This window comes from Pogona vitticeps, chromosome 3 (assembly GCF_051106095.1).
Source record: "Pogona vitticeps strain Pit_001003342236 chromosome 3, PviZW2.1, whole genome shotgun sequence".
In the NCBI taxonomy this organism is placed as follows: domain Eukaryota; kingdom Metazoa; phylum Chordata; class Lepidosauria; order Squamata; family Agamidae; genus Pogona; species Pogona vitticeps.
The window spans coordinates 43,168,960-43,187,725 of record NC_135785.1 but is presented as its reverse complement, the minus strand read 5'-3'; the positions used below and the strand labels follow the sequence as shown (position 1 = coordinate 43,187,725).

At 42.1% G+C, this 18,766-nt stretch overlaps 1 protein-coding gene across 10 annotated transcripts in view; it reads right to left on the bottom strand.

Annotated features, from left to right (window-relative positions):
• Window positions 1-18,766, bottom strand: part of CROCC2 (ciliary rootlet coiled-coil, rootletin family member 2) — a 107,926-nt gene that overhangs the window by 24,213 nt on the left and 64,947 nt on the right. For all 10 annotated transcript variants that reach the window (XM_078389244.1, XM_078389245.1, XM_020786425.3 and 7 more), the window contains 6 exons: window positions 18,358-18,501; window positions 13,583-13,821; window positions 12,844-13,003; window positions 8,861-9,028; window positions 6,572-6,923; window positions 4,966-5,150 (listed from right to left, as the gene is read on the bottom strand). In XM_078389244.1, the coding sequence (XP_078245370.1) occupies window positions 4,966-5,150; window positions 6,572-6,923; window positions 8,861-9,028; window positions 12,844-13,003; window positions 13,583-13,821; window positions 18,358-18,501 (1,248 nt within the window). The remainder of the gene's footprint in view (window positions 1-4,965; window positions 5,151-6,571; window positions 6,924-8,860; window positions 9,029-12,843; window positions 13,004-13,582; window positions 13,822-18,357; window positions 18,502-18,766) is intronic.

The window sequence follows — 18,766 nt, the reverse complement described above, 5'->3', positions numbered from 1 at the left end:
GAAATATAGATATACAGTACAAAGAGACAGATATGTGATTCCTGGTTCTTCACACTAACCAATTCAGTTGATATTATGTACTGGTAAACTTTTTGTTATATGATATGTAAGTTTTGTTCAATGAAGACTCTGCAGAAACTATAATTTGTATAAAATACAATTGCTAGATTGTTGACTAGGACTGAGTAAATGAAACACATCTCAATGGTCTTGAAAAATTGGCTTGCCTACCATTTACTTTTCACATGTTTCTTGTGAACAGGACTTAGGGTGGTAATATGAAAAACTGCAGGTGTTACGAAGGTTTTTTTTTTAAGATTAGTTCCAAATCAGGATCCTTTTAGGACTTTGTTCTCCCACAAGAAATAGGTCCAAAATCAAAAGAATCATCAGAGGCCTTTCTTGGGGGCCCCCTCATTTTGGAAGTGAGGCAGGTGATAATTCAAGATTGGACATTGTCAGCTATAATGACCTGACTCTAGAAAGTTCTCCCCAGGGAGACACATCTGACATCCAGCTGAATGTGTTTTTTTTTTTAAATTCAGAGATGAAAAAATGAAGAGCTTCTGTTTTCAGACTGCAGTTTTAACTTACAGTAGTATGATAATAGCGTACTCCTTTTCCTTTGGCTGTTCTGTTTGTTTTTACTATGTTGGGTTTACCACTGGTTTTATTGTATTTTATATTGTTGTCAGCTGCTTTGAGACGTTTTACACCGAAGAGCAGTATAACATCTAATACATAAATATAACTCAGTGTGACCTGCTATCAAAATGCCTCTGACTGTTTTCCTCACCATAAAATAAGCACAGCCTGCAGATCCACATAATATTATGGAGAGCAGAAAATACTGTTTCTGGATGCATTTGAGTTTGGAGTTTTCATGTGTGTCCCTCTTCACCAGGAATGTTTCTGGTGTCTCTTGGTAAATGGTTGTCCTCAGTCTTTTTCTATTTTGGGCTGGGGGGTGCCTTGCTAAATTTGGGTTAGTATAATTTGCTACCATTTTCACTCCTTCGTGGGTTCAGCTACTTCCTTAGAGTCTTTGCAAGTGAAATCTCTTGAGTGGGTGGATGGATAATACCTGGATAAGAGCCTTCCTGGATCAGACAAAGCAGTCCAGCTTTCAAATCCCACAGTAGTTGACCCACAATAGATACTTTTGGGAAGCCCACAACAAGGACAAGAGTCTAACAGGATCCTTCCACTAATTTTACTTCACAGCTGGGATTCAGAGTGGCTGCTTGTGATAACTGAATACTGTTTCTGGTCATCATGCAGCTTACTGCACATGCATGTACACTAAAGCACCACACAATGCACAGGAAGTCTCTCACTGCAATGTTGCAGCTGTTGTCGTGCTGTCATGTATTTTGAACTGTGGCCAGGAGCCCAGCCCAAGCTCTTTTGCTGCCTGAGGCAAAGAACAAGATGGCATCTTCTCTTCATTTGTATATAGAATTCTACTAGGTAAGCAGCTGAGTTTTATTTCCAGAATGGTGACTGGACCATCTTCATCATGGACCTGAGGGCAGCAGGCTATTTTGGAGGGTAAAATAAATTAACACCACTTCCTAATAATTGTTCAGTTCTGATCATATGTTTCCAAATTTCAGTGGCAGCAGGTCAAATTACAGAATTTTGAAAAGGGATCATCAGAGATTTCTGATCATTTATTGCCCTTGAAGAAGGTTACAAAAAAAATAAACAGGCCCAAATGTTTCAGGCTCTTTGAATTCTTTTTTTTTTTTTAAAAAATCTTGAGATCTTGGGAAGCGCCAAACACCTGGTTGGCTGAAAAATGAACCAGCACAAACCACCGAATCAGCAGTTCATGCCCATCTCAACACTCTTGCCTTTTAAATAATGGAGGAGGCTCCCATAGGTTAAGTAAGTATAGCATTGGGTGGTAATCACATATATAGGTAGAGTTTGGAAAAGTTACAACTCCCTGGATGCCTAGCCCAGCCCCCCAGTAGGCATGCTAGCTAGGCATTCTGGGGGATCAGGTCCAAAACAGCAAACTTTTCAAATGGTGTATGGAAACAAGAGGTTGCAAGCATGTCACAACTTTAATCCATGAAATCTGAGGCAAGCACAGTCTTACTTTACCAACTATACAGTACCTTCCTTGAGAGGAGGAATTAAACCAACAATAATTTGAAATTGGTAGGCATTTCTGCATTTTCAGTGTACCAAAACTCCTTCCCTTTCCACTGTAATGTTATGCAGCTTTTCCTGGGAGTAAGCACCACTGAAAAAAAGTCTAAGCACACATGCTAAATATTGCATTGTTAAGATTGCAGTGGTGTGTGATTTTCGGCAAAGGTGAATAGGTTAGAGTTGCAAAAGTGTTAACTGAAAAAATGTCATTTATGATTGTAGATATTTGTTTCCCTTTCTGCAAATGACCAATGGCCTTCAGAGCCTTGGTGGAACAAGACAACAAAGCGCGGAATGCCTTAGATTGTATGCAGCCCAAAAAGAATTCACTGATTTCTCCATTTGTTAGAAAGGCCGTTGGATGATCTGATGCTATGATTATTATGACAGCCCATGTTTTTTTAATTATTCTGGTACAGTATAAATATTTATGCATTTTTACAAGAGGCATGCTTTTGAGCAATAAATAGCACATGACAGAGAAATGCTGAACTGCTCTTGAATGTTGCTAAACATATGTCTTGGAGGTTAGTGTACGGTCAAGCTGAGCTAGGTCGGCTCATGTGATCCGGCAAAGCAGACCTGGAATAATTTTGTAGTTTTCAGTACTGGGCAAATGAGCTAGCAGTGTATCTTAATCTGACAATCATCAGGTTAGCTCCACTTGAGATGAAATCTTATGTACCCTTTCTTGGCCCAGGTTTAGCCAAGCACAGAGGCATTCTCAGAACAACAATATGTGTTCATGGGATCTAACATTTTGTGTGGAAAAAAACACCAATTAAATTTTGTAACTGTAATAAATAACGTATCTTTGCACATATTTACTTAATTTGCATGCCTTTTCTTTAGTTAACAATTGTTTACAGATCTAATTTCTTACTTTGAGCTTTTGTTTTTATTTTTGTTTTCAGAGTTAGAATGGGGCCTGGAGGAAAAAAGACTTGAAACCTTTACAGGAAAGTTATCTGAAGTAGGAAGGAAAAGGAAAAATACTACAGTTACAAAAAGAAATGTATCACAAATGTAATATTGATCAAGTCTGTCTTATGTCAGTGTAAAGAATGTAAAGCAAATTTGGAAGACTGAGGCCAAAAGCTGTATATCATGGCGCAATTGCTGATGTGGAATTTGAACATAGTCCTTCAGAATCAAATGCAGTTTTCTGCAGTGTTTTAAGGTCCCTGTAAGTTTCAAAATTTGCAGTTAAAATTATGTGTGAGTTTTGAAGGAAATGTTCAACCATGGCAATCTGTTGTAGTAAAAACAACAAAGGCCTAAATCCATTTTTTTTCATTCCAGTTAGAGTAGACTTACTGAATCAGTGGTAAGTCAATACTCACATTTGTTTCACTGATTCAGTTAGTATACTCTGTTGGGACCACCAGCAGGATTTCGCCCAAAGAATCTTGCATAACTTTAAAGACTAGATAGCTATATTTGACATAAGCTCTTGTGGAGCCCAGCCAACTTAAGCAAATGTCATCATCATCATCGAACTGCAGAGCAGGAAGGATCCTATGGATCACTGAGTCCAGTCTTTGTCAAGGAGGCATAGTGGGGAATTGAACTCCCAGCTTCTAGTTCTGCAGCCAGATACCTAAACTAATGAGCTATTCAACAGTTCCACTATGATGATAAGTGGGTTGCAATTCACAAAAGCTTGTGCCAGATAAAACTAGTTAGGCTTTAAGGTGACATGACTCCTTATTATGCGTCAGATATTCCCTAATTTACACTTGTGTAACTAACTACTGGAGTTGGTTAACATTCAAATGAGACCCTTTATTTGTGAGAAGAATAAATAGGTACATTGTCTTTGGAATCCAATGTACTCAGATTAATCTATCTCTTATACACTTTTAGCATTCATTGGATAAAATCCAGAGAAGTGTAAATGGATTTTGTGTATACAGTGCTCTCCAGGCACCCAAAGACATATCTAGAAACTGATAATTTCTGGTAACACCCTTAAAGCTAACATGACATTGAACACACAGCATGATATGCTATCTTAAATGAAGTGCCTGGAAACACATGTTGAAGATGTGCACCCATGTGGTGGAAAGCAAAAAACAGACTTTTTGTTTGTTACATAAAGTCTGAACCCCAGGGCTATTCCAAGTCTGTTAAAATCAGTGATTCTTCAGAACAGTTTCAAGCAATGAGATTTGATCCTTCGCATATTTTCTCAGAAGTTCTGCTTTGTTCAATGGGTTCAAATATGTGTGCAGAGGATTTCAGCCTTAGACATTCCTACTTTCCTTTGCTTCCTTCCCTTGGACTGCTCCCAATGAATAGAAGTATTGAATGAGGATTACAGAGGGTGCGGACATTCTTAAGGAAATCAAACCATGATGAAATAAGACTAAATATTTTTTTTTAAAAATCATCTCTTAAATGTTGATAGAGCTTTAAAGATGTTTTCTTCTACAGTGGTGAAGATACAATTTTTCCTGATATGTAGTAAGATAGCATTGTGCATTACAGGATGTCCCCACAATGTGTGAGTGCTAATCAAATGGCAACTAGCCAAGCAGAGTGTAGAAATCACAGAAAATGATCTGATTGATTGATCGCTCCCCATGAATAATCTAAATCAGGAGGGGCCAGCATGAATTGATTTATACTCTGTGCCTATCCTGGGGTGAGCTGTGTACATATGATCATATACCATAAGGATCAATATCCCAAAGACCACAAGTCCATAATCTTTAAAGATTAGCATTGTGACCTCGTGGTTTGCTGAAAACCTAAGTGCCAAATGCTTCTGAAAAAAAAACCCCATATGTCTTCACATACCCTCTCTCTCTGAGTGTCCCGCAGTTCCTGAAGAAAGTCCCTTAAAGCATCACGAACTACCTCTGGGTCAATTTCACTTGTAGTTTGCTCACTTCTGGAAGGTGAAGTTTGGTGAAATGGAGAATGTGAACGGCTCCTTTCAGGAGACCCTGTTCGAGAGGCTGGGGTTTGTCGGCCACTGAGTCCTGTGGAAAAATGAAATCTAGATTCCAGCCCCAACAGAAATGAGAATATAATGCATTCCCTTTAACTATCCATCTCCTCTTTGACAACAGGATTTCCTCAAAAGCATGGCTTTGGCAGCCAGACTTTCCAATTAAGCCCATCTGTATCTTCTCACAGCCTATCACAAAACAAAGCAAAACATGCCAAATGTAAGATGTAGAAGTGAGAGGGAAAACATGATAGGACACACAGAAGTATGTCAACACCTGAGGGAGTCCTGTGCTAAGTGTATTATCTAGTTTAAACCTCAGAAACCAAAGGAGAAGACTATATAGAGGATTTCTAAAGACCAGAGGGAAGGATTTGAGTGCACTGTGTAAATCAATGAAAAGTTTTTTTGCAAGATGTTGAATGTAGGAAGCTATCCTACATCCACTATTCTGTACTGTATATCTGATTGGCAGTGACCAGCCCTGAACTGAAGCAAAACTCTTCACCATTCTTTGCTGCCTGAGCCTTTTTAGCGGGATATGTCAGAGCGGTTTGCTATCATCTAACAACAGCGCTTACCTCCGAGGGAGGCCTAATGGATATAGAGTGATTAGGTGTATAGCAGTTGCATAAAATGAATAACAATGTGATGAAAAACTGCACAGAGTCAGTGACCTTGGAGCCCATCACCATCTCGTCATGAGCAATCACTGTCACTAGGCAGGCTTCAGCTTTCCACAGTGTTTGGTACGTAATGAAAATGAAATCCTGGCCCAGCAGTGAACATATGCAGTTACCTCATACAGAACAGAGCATGGAAAAGTGAACTTTATGGGCTCCCAAGTCCTCAAATCCACCAGCAAGCATGGTCTCCATGGGAAGAGTCCGGGCTCTGGCAAAGAGTCATCTATCTCAGTGTCATCTAGGTTAGCCAGTTGTAGCTCCCTGCAGTCTCTTTCTCCAACCTCTGTTAACTGAGATCTTTAAAATTGGGGAAGCCAGGCACCAAAGCTTTCTTCATACAATGCCCTTGGCTCTACCACTGGTCTCTGACCTCATTCCACAACAGATCACCAAGGCCACTGTTTAAAAGGCAGGAGATGACTTCCACTTGCATCATATTTCCCACCACCTTTGCTGCTGCTCACCTCCCAGCATTCAGCCTGCTTCCATCACAACAGCTGTACTGGTTGAAGCAATAAGCCGCACAGAGCTGGGAGAAATTAATTCTTTGCACTCTAAATCCCAGAATCTCCCAGCCAACCTGGCCACTGGTCATACTAGCTGAGGCAGTCTGGAAATTGGCATCCAAAAGAATTACATTTACAAGCTCTGGGAGACTTGTGTCTTAGCTATCAGTGTATTTTATTCCTAGGACTAGGGGATGGTGGCTAGTTCTCAGTTATTGCCATCACTGAAATTCAGCATACGGCAGGAAGAAGAGTCTGACCTTTGAATGGAGAAGTGGTTCTTTGTGGAGAGGGAGTCCTGCTGCCGAGCCCCAGCGTGCGCCGTAAAGTAGAGTGCAGTGCCACCAACTTCTGCTCAACTTCCCTCTTGGCTGCCTCAGCTTTGACCAGCTCTGTTTCTAAGCCACGGGCGCGACCCTCACAGGTGCTGACGCGCATCTGGAGATTCTCAGTCACCCTATTGGCTTCCTGCAGCTTCATCTCCAAGCTATGGAGATCATCCTTCATCTTCTTTTCTCTGCCAAAGCTCTCAGCAAGGTTCTGGGTCAAATCCTGTTGCCGAAGACGAGCCTCTGCTTCTGTGGCAGACAGCTTCTTCTGCAAGCTCAACACCTGAAAGAGAACAGCAGGGTTTGCAGCTTGTGGTAGTGTATACACGCTTCATCTCCTCTCAACACAGTGTTTGGAAAAGTTACTTTTTGGACTACAGTACCTCTCCAAGCCTTCCCCCAGACAGCATGCTGACCATGCTCGTTAAGGCATTCTGGGAATTGCAGTCCTAAAAGTAACTTTTCTGAACTCTGCCCCCACTTCCCCAGGGACTCTGGTAATAGATTTCAGTGACATCTGTATCTGTCCACGCAGGCACAGCTCCAGGGGCTATCATTAGGGAGACTGAGGGAGTCACTGATGTGGACGAGGCAGGAATGATTATCGTTTCTGTTGGGTGACAGAGCTGTGTGTTCCAGACAGTGTGTCCTGCACCCTCTAAGCTATCTTGATGTTCTCAAGTAAGGTGGAGGATGCTGCCTCACCATGAGTGTTAAGATTCAATTGTATATTTTATTTGTATTTGTTTTAACATTGTTGTGAGGCAACTCAGGTCTCGGTCTGGGACAAGAAAGGAAGGAAGTATAAACAAACAAACAAGCAAACCAACACTCCAGTAAACTTCTATAGATAGAGGAGTGTTTGCTATTTTGTCCATTGCCTCAGGCAGCGAAATGTCTTGGGCTACCTATGCACAACCTGGGTATCCATATCAGTGTTTCATGTCTACTCCTCTATCAGTACAGTACTGCATACTTAGAGCTAAACTAGATGAGATAGTGGAATATCTGTGAATTTCTCAGTTGCCATTGTTAAAATGGTAAACACAATATGGGAGAGAAACTGAAGGATACTGAGAGGCAGTGAGAGAGAGAGAGAGGGAAAAGAGGAGTCTGATTAGGACTGTGGAGTGGAGGACGGGAAAGGTTCATGATTCCTGTTAATGTCAAGATCCCTCTTGGTATTAGAGGACTTTGCATGCGTTTGCCATTAGAAAATGACTATCCCAAAAGATCTAATTAGGGATCATCTTGCTTAATTGCCACATAAGGCAGACATCTGTGACCACATGCCTAGAGATACGTGCATGCAATATGGCTCATCGTTTCGTAAAGATGTTCTAGTCTTAATGCAGAGACATGCTTTGAAAAAGAATTGTTGTTGCTTGTTGTTTAGTCGTTAAGTCGTGTCCGACACTTCATGACGCCATGGACCAGAGCATGCCAGGCCCTCCTGTCTTCCACTGCCTCCCGGAGTTTGGTCAAATGAAGAAGGATAGCTGTTCAATATCTATATATCTCAAGCTGACAGTCTTGACTCGTCTCCCGCCTTCTGTGGTCCAAATCTGGGTGCCAAAACCTAGAGGGCACCAAAACCTAGAGGGCATCAAAATCTAGAGGTGAATCCACTGGTGAATATTAGGATAATAAACACCTCCCAGCCCTATTCGGTTTCCTGTATTTCTTTTAAACACAGACTTTCTCTTTCCTTTGGGAGGGGCCACATTCACCCCCTCCTTTTTCTTTGGAGTAACTCTTCCCACGCCTTAAGGCAGAGCAGGGTAGGAGATAATGTCTGTTGTCCCAGGTGCCAGGATTTCCAGTTACAGCTCTGGGCAGAAGACACACTAGCCAGTGAAGGGTGGAACTAGAGGCAGCAGACAGAAGAGAGGACAAAAGTGAGTCTTTCCCTGACAGGCAGGCAGACAATTACTCTGAGACTCCCTTATCCCCAACCCATTTGTTCACTCCACAACTCAGCAAAGGAGCAGAAAAAATATCCCAGTCCCCATCACCCCACCCACCAACAGAAAGAGAATGTGGTAGAACTGGGGGTTAGGTAGGAAAGGAACAAGGGCAAGGCCCTGGTGCTCCATCTCTAGTAAAGAGCCAGGGGATGGCTGGGAGCAGCCAAATCCCGAGGGGGACCAGTGCCCCATTTGAGATATTGGGCCTGCCTGTTTCTGCCTCCATTGCTTCTGCCGCCTGTCACAGTGGTACCTCCTTGTGAGCAGATTCATGAGCTATTTCCAGGGCAGTGATCTTCTGCTTCAGTTCCAGGGCTTCTTTACTGCACTGCTGTTCCTGCTTTTCTTCCTCCAGCAACCGATGTTGCAGGTCATTGATTTCCTGGGCACTCTTGCTCCTCTCACTCTCCAGGGCCTTCACCTGCAAAGGAACATTGGAAACACAGAGTATTCTCCAGTGCACACACGGCTAGCAAGCCCAACTCAAGGATAGCCTCTTCTACATAAAACTGTTACTGCCATTAATTGGTCAGTGCAGTGACTGAGCATATGACATCCTTACTAATTTCTATTTGGCAGAAAGCTACCAGTTTCTACAATGTGAAGATCAGTATCTTGCTTATTTGTTACAAATGTGATAAACAAAGCATGCTACTGAGGGTACAGTAGTCCACACTGGCAGAATAGCTTGCTATCTGGATTGCTTCTGGTGCTGTTTGGTTTATGGCGTCCACATGTGTTTTGACTGAGAGTGATCCATCCTGCCACTCCCACTCCTTTTTGGCCCAGCACTAGAGCTGTAGAGTTTGTTTGTTTGTGTGTGTGTGTGTGTGTGTGTGTGATTCAAAGTGCTCCTGCTTAGCCCATGTGGATGGTTAGTCCACACCAAAATAGAGCTCTGCATGGCATTATATGAGGTGACAACCCTATGACATATTTGATGGGTTATGGCATCGAAAGGGATGATGTAGAACACTCTCTCCCCATTGTCATAGACACAACGATTTACGTTTCTTAAAATATATTTTCCTTTTAGATGCAGTGCTATTCTAGATAAATGAGATAGTGGCAGTATTATAAAGAGTGCATTTTCCTCATTTCCCCCTCTCTCCTGGAAATCCAGGAGCCACAGCCAATTCTACACATATGTACATGCGCGCGCGCACACACACACACACGCACACACACACACACACACACACAAACACACAGAGAGAGAGAGAGAGAGAGAGAGAGAGAGTTAGCTAACAATAATTCCACACCGCACTTCCCTGCCTTCACTCTTTTTTCTGTTGATTCCTGTGCCCACCCAACTCAAGCCCTATCATTTAGGGGAATGACGGAAGTAGAATTAATCTGTAAAACAAAAACGGAAACAAGTATGTCTCTTTCTTGTGAGAAAAAGCACCGCCCAATTTTATTTTATTTTAAGTCAAAGCGCCAGATCCAGTCCTTTCTTTCCACAAATCTTTCTGGTGCAGAAGTTCCATGCACAAAACAATTGAAGCATCCACACTCGCAGACACACAGACCAGAGATTAAAATGCAGCAACAGGGGGAGACAAATGTAGATGCAACAACACCAGTGCATAATAAATAAATAAATAAATAAATAAATAAATAAATAAATAAATAAATAAATAAATAAATAAATAAATAAATGCATACATACGTACATACATACATACATACATACATACATACATACATACATACATACATACATACATACATACATACAATAAAATGCCGTAAAGCATTGCTTTTAAGACCCTTAGCACTTAAACGCAATTACCCCCAGTCTCCATCCTGGTCAGTTTCACTGCCCTACCAATGCAACTCTGATGAAACTGACTAGGGTTCTGGACTTGAAAACCAACAGTTCAGCCCAGGAAATGCTGAAAATGCAAGTGATTTGGAAACTGTTGGGGGGGGGGAACAACAACAACAACAAAAGGAAGAGGGTGAAATCTACTCGATTTTCATGATATAAAGTTGAAAGTGATCACGACTGATTGAGGGTTGTCAGAACAAGAGAAGAACTGGATGTTGCACAAAGCTCTGAGCACAAGGTTTTCTTTTTTAAAGAGACTAGATTTTTCTTTCTATATCTGCTGAAGGAACTACAGCCTGGCTCCAATCTAGGAGGAAGAGGATAGGTTTTGTGAATTTTTCATCATTATTATCATCATTATTTTGGGTAGGCTGGCAGGCTAGCTGCCTCTTTATTATTCCCCCCTCCTTTTTTCCTTTCTTCCTTTTCTCTACTGCTTCATACATCTCTGCTGTCCCTCCTTCTTCTCATCAGAGGCAAAAAGAGCTCTTCCATTTCAAGGTAAGATGGGAAATGATGGACATTTTAGACCTATCTATCCTATTTACCCCCAAAATAAGGTCTAACCTGAAAATAAGCCCTAGTACGATTTTTCAGGATGCTCTTAATATAAGCCCTACCCCCAAAATAAGCTCCAGTTAAGTGAAACCCCACCCTCCACCATTGTGCAGCAACCAGAAGATGACATGACTGTAAAATAAAAGATCCCCTGAAAATAAGCCCTAATGTGTTTTTTGGAGCAAAAATTAATATAAGACCCTGTCTTATTTTTGGGAAAATATGGTAGCATTTATGGACAAGCATGTCATTCCTACTGGTCATCCTAATTGTTTCTAGGATATTCAGGAAGGCATTCAACCACTACTGGAATTTTTGGGAAAACACGGTATCTATTATGGATGATTTTCTGATGTCTTTTGAATTTTTGCTGGCACAGCTCTCCATCACTGGTGTGGTTGTTACTTGCTGGAGAAAGGTGGGTTTTGCCTACCTCTTTTCTCCTGAACTCAGACCCTTGATGAATTGCATCCTTCTCTGTCTCCTCCCCCACTTAAAAAAAGTATACCCTTTGCACCTTTAAAATAAGAACTATAAATGAGATACATTGGTGGTATTATGTGTACCATCCTAGACAGAAGCATTGCTATTTTGCTATGTCATTTAATTTAACAAAAAAAGAGAGAGAAAATTTGTTGGGGCCCACTGAATGATGGCCATGGGAAAAGATGTGATAGGGGGCAGGAAAAGGAGTATCAGTAATTGAAAAGGGGACAAACTAGACCAATCCCAAGACCTGTCTGGACCCTTCTCATGGGAGGAAAATAAAGGCATTACGTGTGAACGAAAGGACTGATCAAGTGAGAGATAACATAGATTGCACTAAAGAGAAGAACCTTTTAAGCATGAACCAGACAACCCCAACTTCCCCTGTCTGGATGTGCCCTTAAGGGTACCAGGCATGGGGAGGTCCTAAATGGGAAAAAAGTAGCATGGAGAATCCTAAGGGAGAAACACAAAGCTTGAGATAATCAGTAAGAGACACATTAAGTTATAATGGATGGTTTCCCTCATGGGGCTCTTTCAAATGGACTTTCAGGATCAAATTAAATAAGAAAGGGATTTTGGATTTTGATATGTTTCTTCCACAGTTCACTCTGCTCAGGTACCATACATTCTGGAGCTTCGCCTGTGTCTATAGTAAGTGCAGGACACGCTGACTATGAGTGTCATATTGAATGTTGCATTTGGTAATGTCAGGTGCTTCCTACAGCAATACCCTTGGCATTTTATGCTCCACCAATCATTCCATCAAAACATTTGCGCCCCATTATGACAGAAACAAAAGGCCATTTTCCCCAGGAAGGTGATTTATATGTGTCAACATATACTGTACAGGCACTCTGTTATTATATTTACCCAAAGTTACAATTAGCTTGATAAATGAGCAGAGATGAACAAACCCTGGGTGATAGGAGGGGGCCCATTACAGCTCTAGGAGGGCATGGGGATTAAGAGGGCATGGATTCTTTGTGGCCAGGATCCTGTGGTATATTCACACATGCACAAGAGCCATTGCAAAAGTTGCCATGACTGACTGAAGAGCTGCTGGTTGCAGGTCAGTGCCTGATTGTCTGCCTGATTGTGTATCCTGTACTTGTCTGGCATCCACATGGCACCTTACCAATTAGCTGCAGGGTTCTTCTTGCACATGTGTTTATCCAATAAGATTTTGGATTGTGTTTTTTTTTTGTGAAAGTCTGCCAATCCACCTGACCTGCTTTTATGTCCCTCCAATGGTACATGCCTCAGTGATGGAAATTCACTGTCCTATAGTAGTTCTTATATCCCCAGAATTCTAAGCAGACAAAGGTGTTGATGGTGGGGTTCTGGGACACCGCTACCTGTCTGCGCAGCTCCTGTAGCTCCCTTCGGCCTTCCATGCGGGACTTTTCCACTTCACGGAGATTTGCTCTGAGCTCTCCCAACTCTCCCTCCACCGCTGCCTTTGCTTCCTCCAGAACAGCAATCTTCTGCTCCTTTTCCTCCTTGGTCCTCTGCAAACTTCAGGAGATGCACACTTTTATACTATTTGTTATATCTAAAAGTACCAACAAGATCTAGGTCAGCCCCATGCCTCAGATGCTTCTTCCCAGCCTGTCTGTGTGCCACTGACTACAAGTGTTGCTAGCTCAGTAGCGCCCCATTCCCTCAGATTTCAGGGTGCAAATGTAATACCTAGGGATGTCTCCTTGTGATGTCATGGGGGGTAGATCCTTCAACAACAGTTGGAAAATGATGTGTGCAGGACAGAAAATGTGGGGACACAAGGATAAATGTAAAGGGCAATTTATAGTACTACCAAGGGTCTACCTTGCAGAATATGTTGGAAGAGAACTGCAAGCTAAAGGCTGTGTTATACAGTGGGAGTCAAGTATGTTATTCAAAATAAAAAGAACATTGACTCCTGAACAGAAGAACAAAAGTAAATTTAATTTACTGGCAAGTCTCTGGATGATTTTCAGCATGTCAGGATGAACCTCCAAACCTATGAGGATTTCCAGACCAGTAACACCTTGAGATTTCAGAAGCAATGCTTTAAGGGTGAAAACTTGAGATCTGGAAAACTTACTCTCTACCTACCTGAGTCTCTCATTCTCTGCCTTCCTAATTGCTGCTCTGAGATCAGTGTTGGACTTCTGTAGTGCTTCTTTTTCTCTGCTCTCATCTGCCATGGCCCTGTGAATTTCCTGCAGCTCCTTCTGTTGGTGATCACAGGATTCCTCAGTCTCCTGCTGCTTGTGGTGAAGCTCGACCAGTTCTTTGCAAACCCCTGCATGGGTCTCCTCTGCCAGCCGTAGTTGTGCTTTCAGTTGCTCTGCCTTTAAGAAAAACACATGCCTGACTGAGCCAAGAATCCTAAACCTGCAACACTATACTGGGTTTACTCAGAAACCAGCTCCCTGATTTCAGGATGACTTACTGCCCATTATGGGTGTTTTAACTTACAATGTTAGGGATACACACAAAAATATACTGGTATAGCCTCCTGAAAGGTGCTGCTAATGGTTCAGATACTAGATGCCATCTGTTATTTTACTTTGGCCCAATCATAACTTTTTTTTTTGCTGTTTGAAGCTATATGGCTTCAAAACTTTCCTACTTTAAAAAAAAAAGGAAAGGGGGAAAAGAATAACTCTACTCACTTGTTATTTTGGCATGTTGCAGTAACACATAAGGACAGAAGTGACCTATCCTGCCTCCCTTTGATCTCTGTTTCATCATCACCCTATGTATTTAAGCCTATGAGTTAGAAGCAGAGATCCTCTCTTATTTATAAACACTTGCTGTGAGTCAGATATTGAACCATTGTTTTGGAGGCCTTCACCAAATGTGGAGAACTCAGACAGATGGTGGAGGTTTTCTCTTTTCAGGCATATTGGTCTTCATGTGTAGGAGAACAATGGAGGAGACAGGGATAAGGTGAATTGTTATTCCCATGCTAATGCAACATAATTATGAAAATACGGAGTGTTTTACAGTATGAACGGGTCCTAGGAATGTCAGGAAGAGGCACTGCAGTTTATGCATGACATGGTATAAGTCCAGTGAGAATGTTTATTTGAAACTATCTGTCTGCTCATGGATGTCACTGTGAAATTGTGCAAAGGTGGAGCAAGTTTATATTTGACATGTGAGGATTGAAAGAAGCTGTAAGGAGAAGAATTCATTTCATGGGACATCACTTACAGGTTGCTACAACTCCTGGCCCTGGGTGATCGTAAGGTTTTCTCATTTTACACACTCTACTGACACAATTTGCTGGAAAAGACAATAATGATGGCAAAAGTTGAAGAAAAAATGAAAAGAAGACCAAATATGAAATGGAGGAACTCCATAAAGGAAGTTACAGCCTTGAGTTTACAAAAGCTAAGAAGGCTGTTGAGGACAGGAACCTATTATCAACATCATGAAAACTTGCACTAATTTAAGAAGGAAAACTATTTCTGCTAAAACCTAGCAGCAAATATATTTTTTCTTAAGAGAAAGAGAGGGATGGATATTTGAACTGAATTCCTGCTTGGCCATTGGGTCCCAACCATTCTGTCCTTGGAATATCCCCTTGCTGCCTATGTCCGTTTCAACTAGCATACAGTGAACTGAAAAAAATATTCAGAACCATTAGACTTGAAGAAATGCAGAGCTCAGAGAAAAGTTAGTTTTCTAGTCTGCAATGTCTGGGCTATAGATGCCAGAATTTCCCTGACTATGTTGTCTGAGGCATTCTGGACCTTATAGTAAAAAAAAAAAAAGCAATATTTGCAAATTCTGGAACCGATCACAGTGGAACAGCATAGCCAAATCGAAAGACAGGAGTTTATCTCGGTGTTGGTGAGCTAATGAAACTTCTAGAGAGGGCCAGAAACTTGTTCAGAACCAAGCAGTAGCACCTTTGCCAAGGTCCTTGCCGCACAAGTACAAGGGATTCCTGCACCCTTGCATATATACAATCTGTCTGAGAGGCTGCACATTGAATCCCTTGGAATAATGTAGCTATTTCCTGGGCTGTCAGCACGGGGAGTCTTAAGTGCAGAAGAAAAGAGCATTTTGTGTTTTAATTCTGCCTGCTTGGGAAATCTAAGCCTGCTGTGCCCTGTATATCACCAAATTGGGATGGGCGGGGGGGGGGAGGCAGGCAAATTCTGTACAAACCCCAAGTCCCCAGTACTTTTCTTCCCAGTTTTCTTTCTTAATCCTTTACTTTTAAAAGCTGTAACATTGTCCAGATCTTCCGTGTTGGCTGGGTTTACTTCAACTAGCTCTCTGTTGTTGTTTTGTTTTTGAGAAGGATTTGGGTGAGCCCCCTTCCTTCCCTCCCCCCACCCACATATGAGATCCACAAATGCACTCAGCTGTTTTCTGCTGAGCTCAGCAGAAATGTACTAGGAAAGGTCAGTGACCAAAGAGCGGGACGATCCATCATAAAATAAACTGTTTTTATTCCCCAGGATAAGGGAAGGTGGGCTAGCAGGGGGTGGGACTGAAAAGAAAACATAGCGTGCACACACACGCACACGCGCACACATACACACTCCTTCTTGGCTCACTCGCTCTCTGTGTAAGAGCTTTCTACATTTACAGGAACACTGCAGCAAAGCTCTTAATGTGATTATTATAATTATATCTTGACTGGAGCGTTTTATAAACAGGCTCTTTTGAAATCATGCCTGGTCAGCCAAGTCTCCAGCTGAGCCCTGGACACATGGAAGAGGGTATTTCAGGGTGGGAGAGAAAGAGAGTTCCAAATATATATGTGTGAGAGAGAAAGGGCAAGAAATGTGACTGTGAATTTAAGGGCTTGTGAATGTACATAAATTCATGCAACTATTTCTAAATAGCAGGTCCCATTCTGCTACCGACCGACCGACCGACCGACCGACCGACCGACCGACCGACCGACCGACCGACCGACCGACCGACCGACCGACCGACCTATCTATCTATCTATCTATCTATCTATCTATCTATCTATCTATCTATCTATCTATCTATCTATCTATCTATCTATCTATCTATCTATCTATTTAATCCACATACTGTGTGTTATCTCTGTGTATATATACATATGTATGCATGAGGATGCATGTACATATAGGAATATGTGGATGTGCATAATACATGTAACACTGTATACTTATCAAAATGGGTGAATATGTCTTTGTGTGTGTGTGTGTGTGTGTGTGTGTGTGTGTGTAGCATACATGTCTTGCTTTACTTTGAATGCATGTCTGTGTACTAACATGAGAGTCCATGTGTGTGTGCTTGCACGTATGAGAAGGCAACGCAGCTCAACGAGCCTGACTTCCTCAAGTTAAAAGGCTGTGAAAATGTTATGGTTCCCATGGCGATAAGTAGGTCAATGCTGGCGCCTGTGAGGATTTCGCTCTGTGATTCTTTGCCCTCAGCTTGTTATATTAGTCCCACAACTGTCCTCTCCCACTTCTCTCTCACTCTTGCTCTCATCTGCTCTTGTCTCCCTTCCCATGCTGTGTTAGTCTTTCTCTGCCCATCTTTTATCCATCTCTGAATATCTGCAGCCCCTTCACCCCATCCCCATTCCTTCTGCCCTCTGTAACAACCCTCTTCTGCTTGCTTGTGTGGTCCCTCCTGGGGCTGGACTTTGAAATCTGTTGAAAGGAGGCCATTTTTTTGCCAAAATAAACAGCCTGTCATGTTAAATTACTCTCTCTTCCTCTTTTATGTCCTTTAATTTTCTATTTCCCCTTCACTCCACCCCAGTCTTTTCTGGCTGGGGTCATTCTCTTGTACTGCTGTTCTGTGTTTGTAGAGAACTAGAGCCCTGGATGCATCTGGCAGTGGGTGAGGGTAACCACCTGGGGATTATGCTTGAGAGTGGAAGGTATTTTTCCACTGCAAGAGTTGCCATTTAGAGATAGATTAGAAAGAGAGGACATGACAGAGTGGGCAGTTAGCCCTGCTTCCAATTTAATCAACAGCAGGTCACTATTGGAACTGATTGGCTGAAGCCACTGCCAGCTATTCTATTTCACACTTACCTTGGGAGGCTATATGCTACTACCTGATGCTCTGCAGGAAGCCACTTTCACCCAATCCAAGCCTAGACATTAGAGAGACAGAAGTTTCCCATAATTTCTCAAAAGCTGTGTGATTGAAGTGTCAGTGCTTGTGGTGTACAAACACCTCATTTTGATTCGCTGTCACCCCAAGCCAAAGAGGTTTCGCGGGATTTGAAATCTGCAAACCACAACTGTTAAAATGTGACAGTGCTATGACAAAGGTGGAGGATGTTTGGTCAGATAAAGTTTGGGCTATAGCCTCCATCAGCCTCAGCCAGCATCACCAAGAGTGAGAGTTAAGGGAGGGTTGTAGTCTAGCAACACACGGAGAACTACATGTTATTTTTCCTTCTTGTACCCTACCTGTAAGTTAGCCCTGTATTACCTTCACCTCTGAAAAGTCAAGCTATTTGTCTTCAGCTTTGGCTTGCTAGAATTGTCCATCTCAATTATTCTGCTATATGTTGATTTCATGGGAAAAGAAGACTTAAGATTTTAAACTGACTCCACTGTGTTGGCACTCACGGATAATAAAGAGCAAATGTTGCTTTCTTATAGAGCAACTTATTCAGTTTGTACCGATGGCTCATGATGTGACAAATACCTTTCTATTAAAAAGTGGGGACATCTGTACCACTTGTTGGACCATATATAACAGGTACAAGTGTACTCTTTCTGATCGGAAGAGTCATCCATGGTCAGAAGAGTCATCCAGGTACCCATTGGACCAGCCAATGTCGGTCCCCTGCCCCAATTCTGCAGTAAAGTAAATCTCCCATCTGAGAACATGATCTGACACAGCCAAAGAGACATACATACCTCCCTCCCAACAAGTTCCTTTTCTCTTGCCAGTTCTTTTATATGTTCATTCAAGCGTTTGACTTCTTTCTGGTGGGCAGCCATTGCATCCTCAAATTGAGCCTGGAAGGTTCGTAGTTCACTAGTGATGCTGGCCACTGTGTTCTGTATTAAAAAAACAAAAACAAAGGAAGACGTGGTGTGAGCTAGTGTAGTTTTTGTAAAGAGCCAGCATTTGGGGAGACACTTATTAGCCGTAACACCTTTGACACTAGCAGATACAATTACCTGGACTGGATCCTGTATCTATCAGCCCAATGAGCAAAATTCAGGGGTAGATAACTGCCTAGGTCATTTGAAATTTGCTGGTCAGGGCATAATCCTTACAAGGTAACAAGGTGGAAGGCTTGTTTTAAGACCCTGGTAAAAT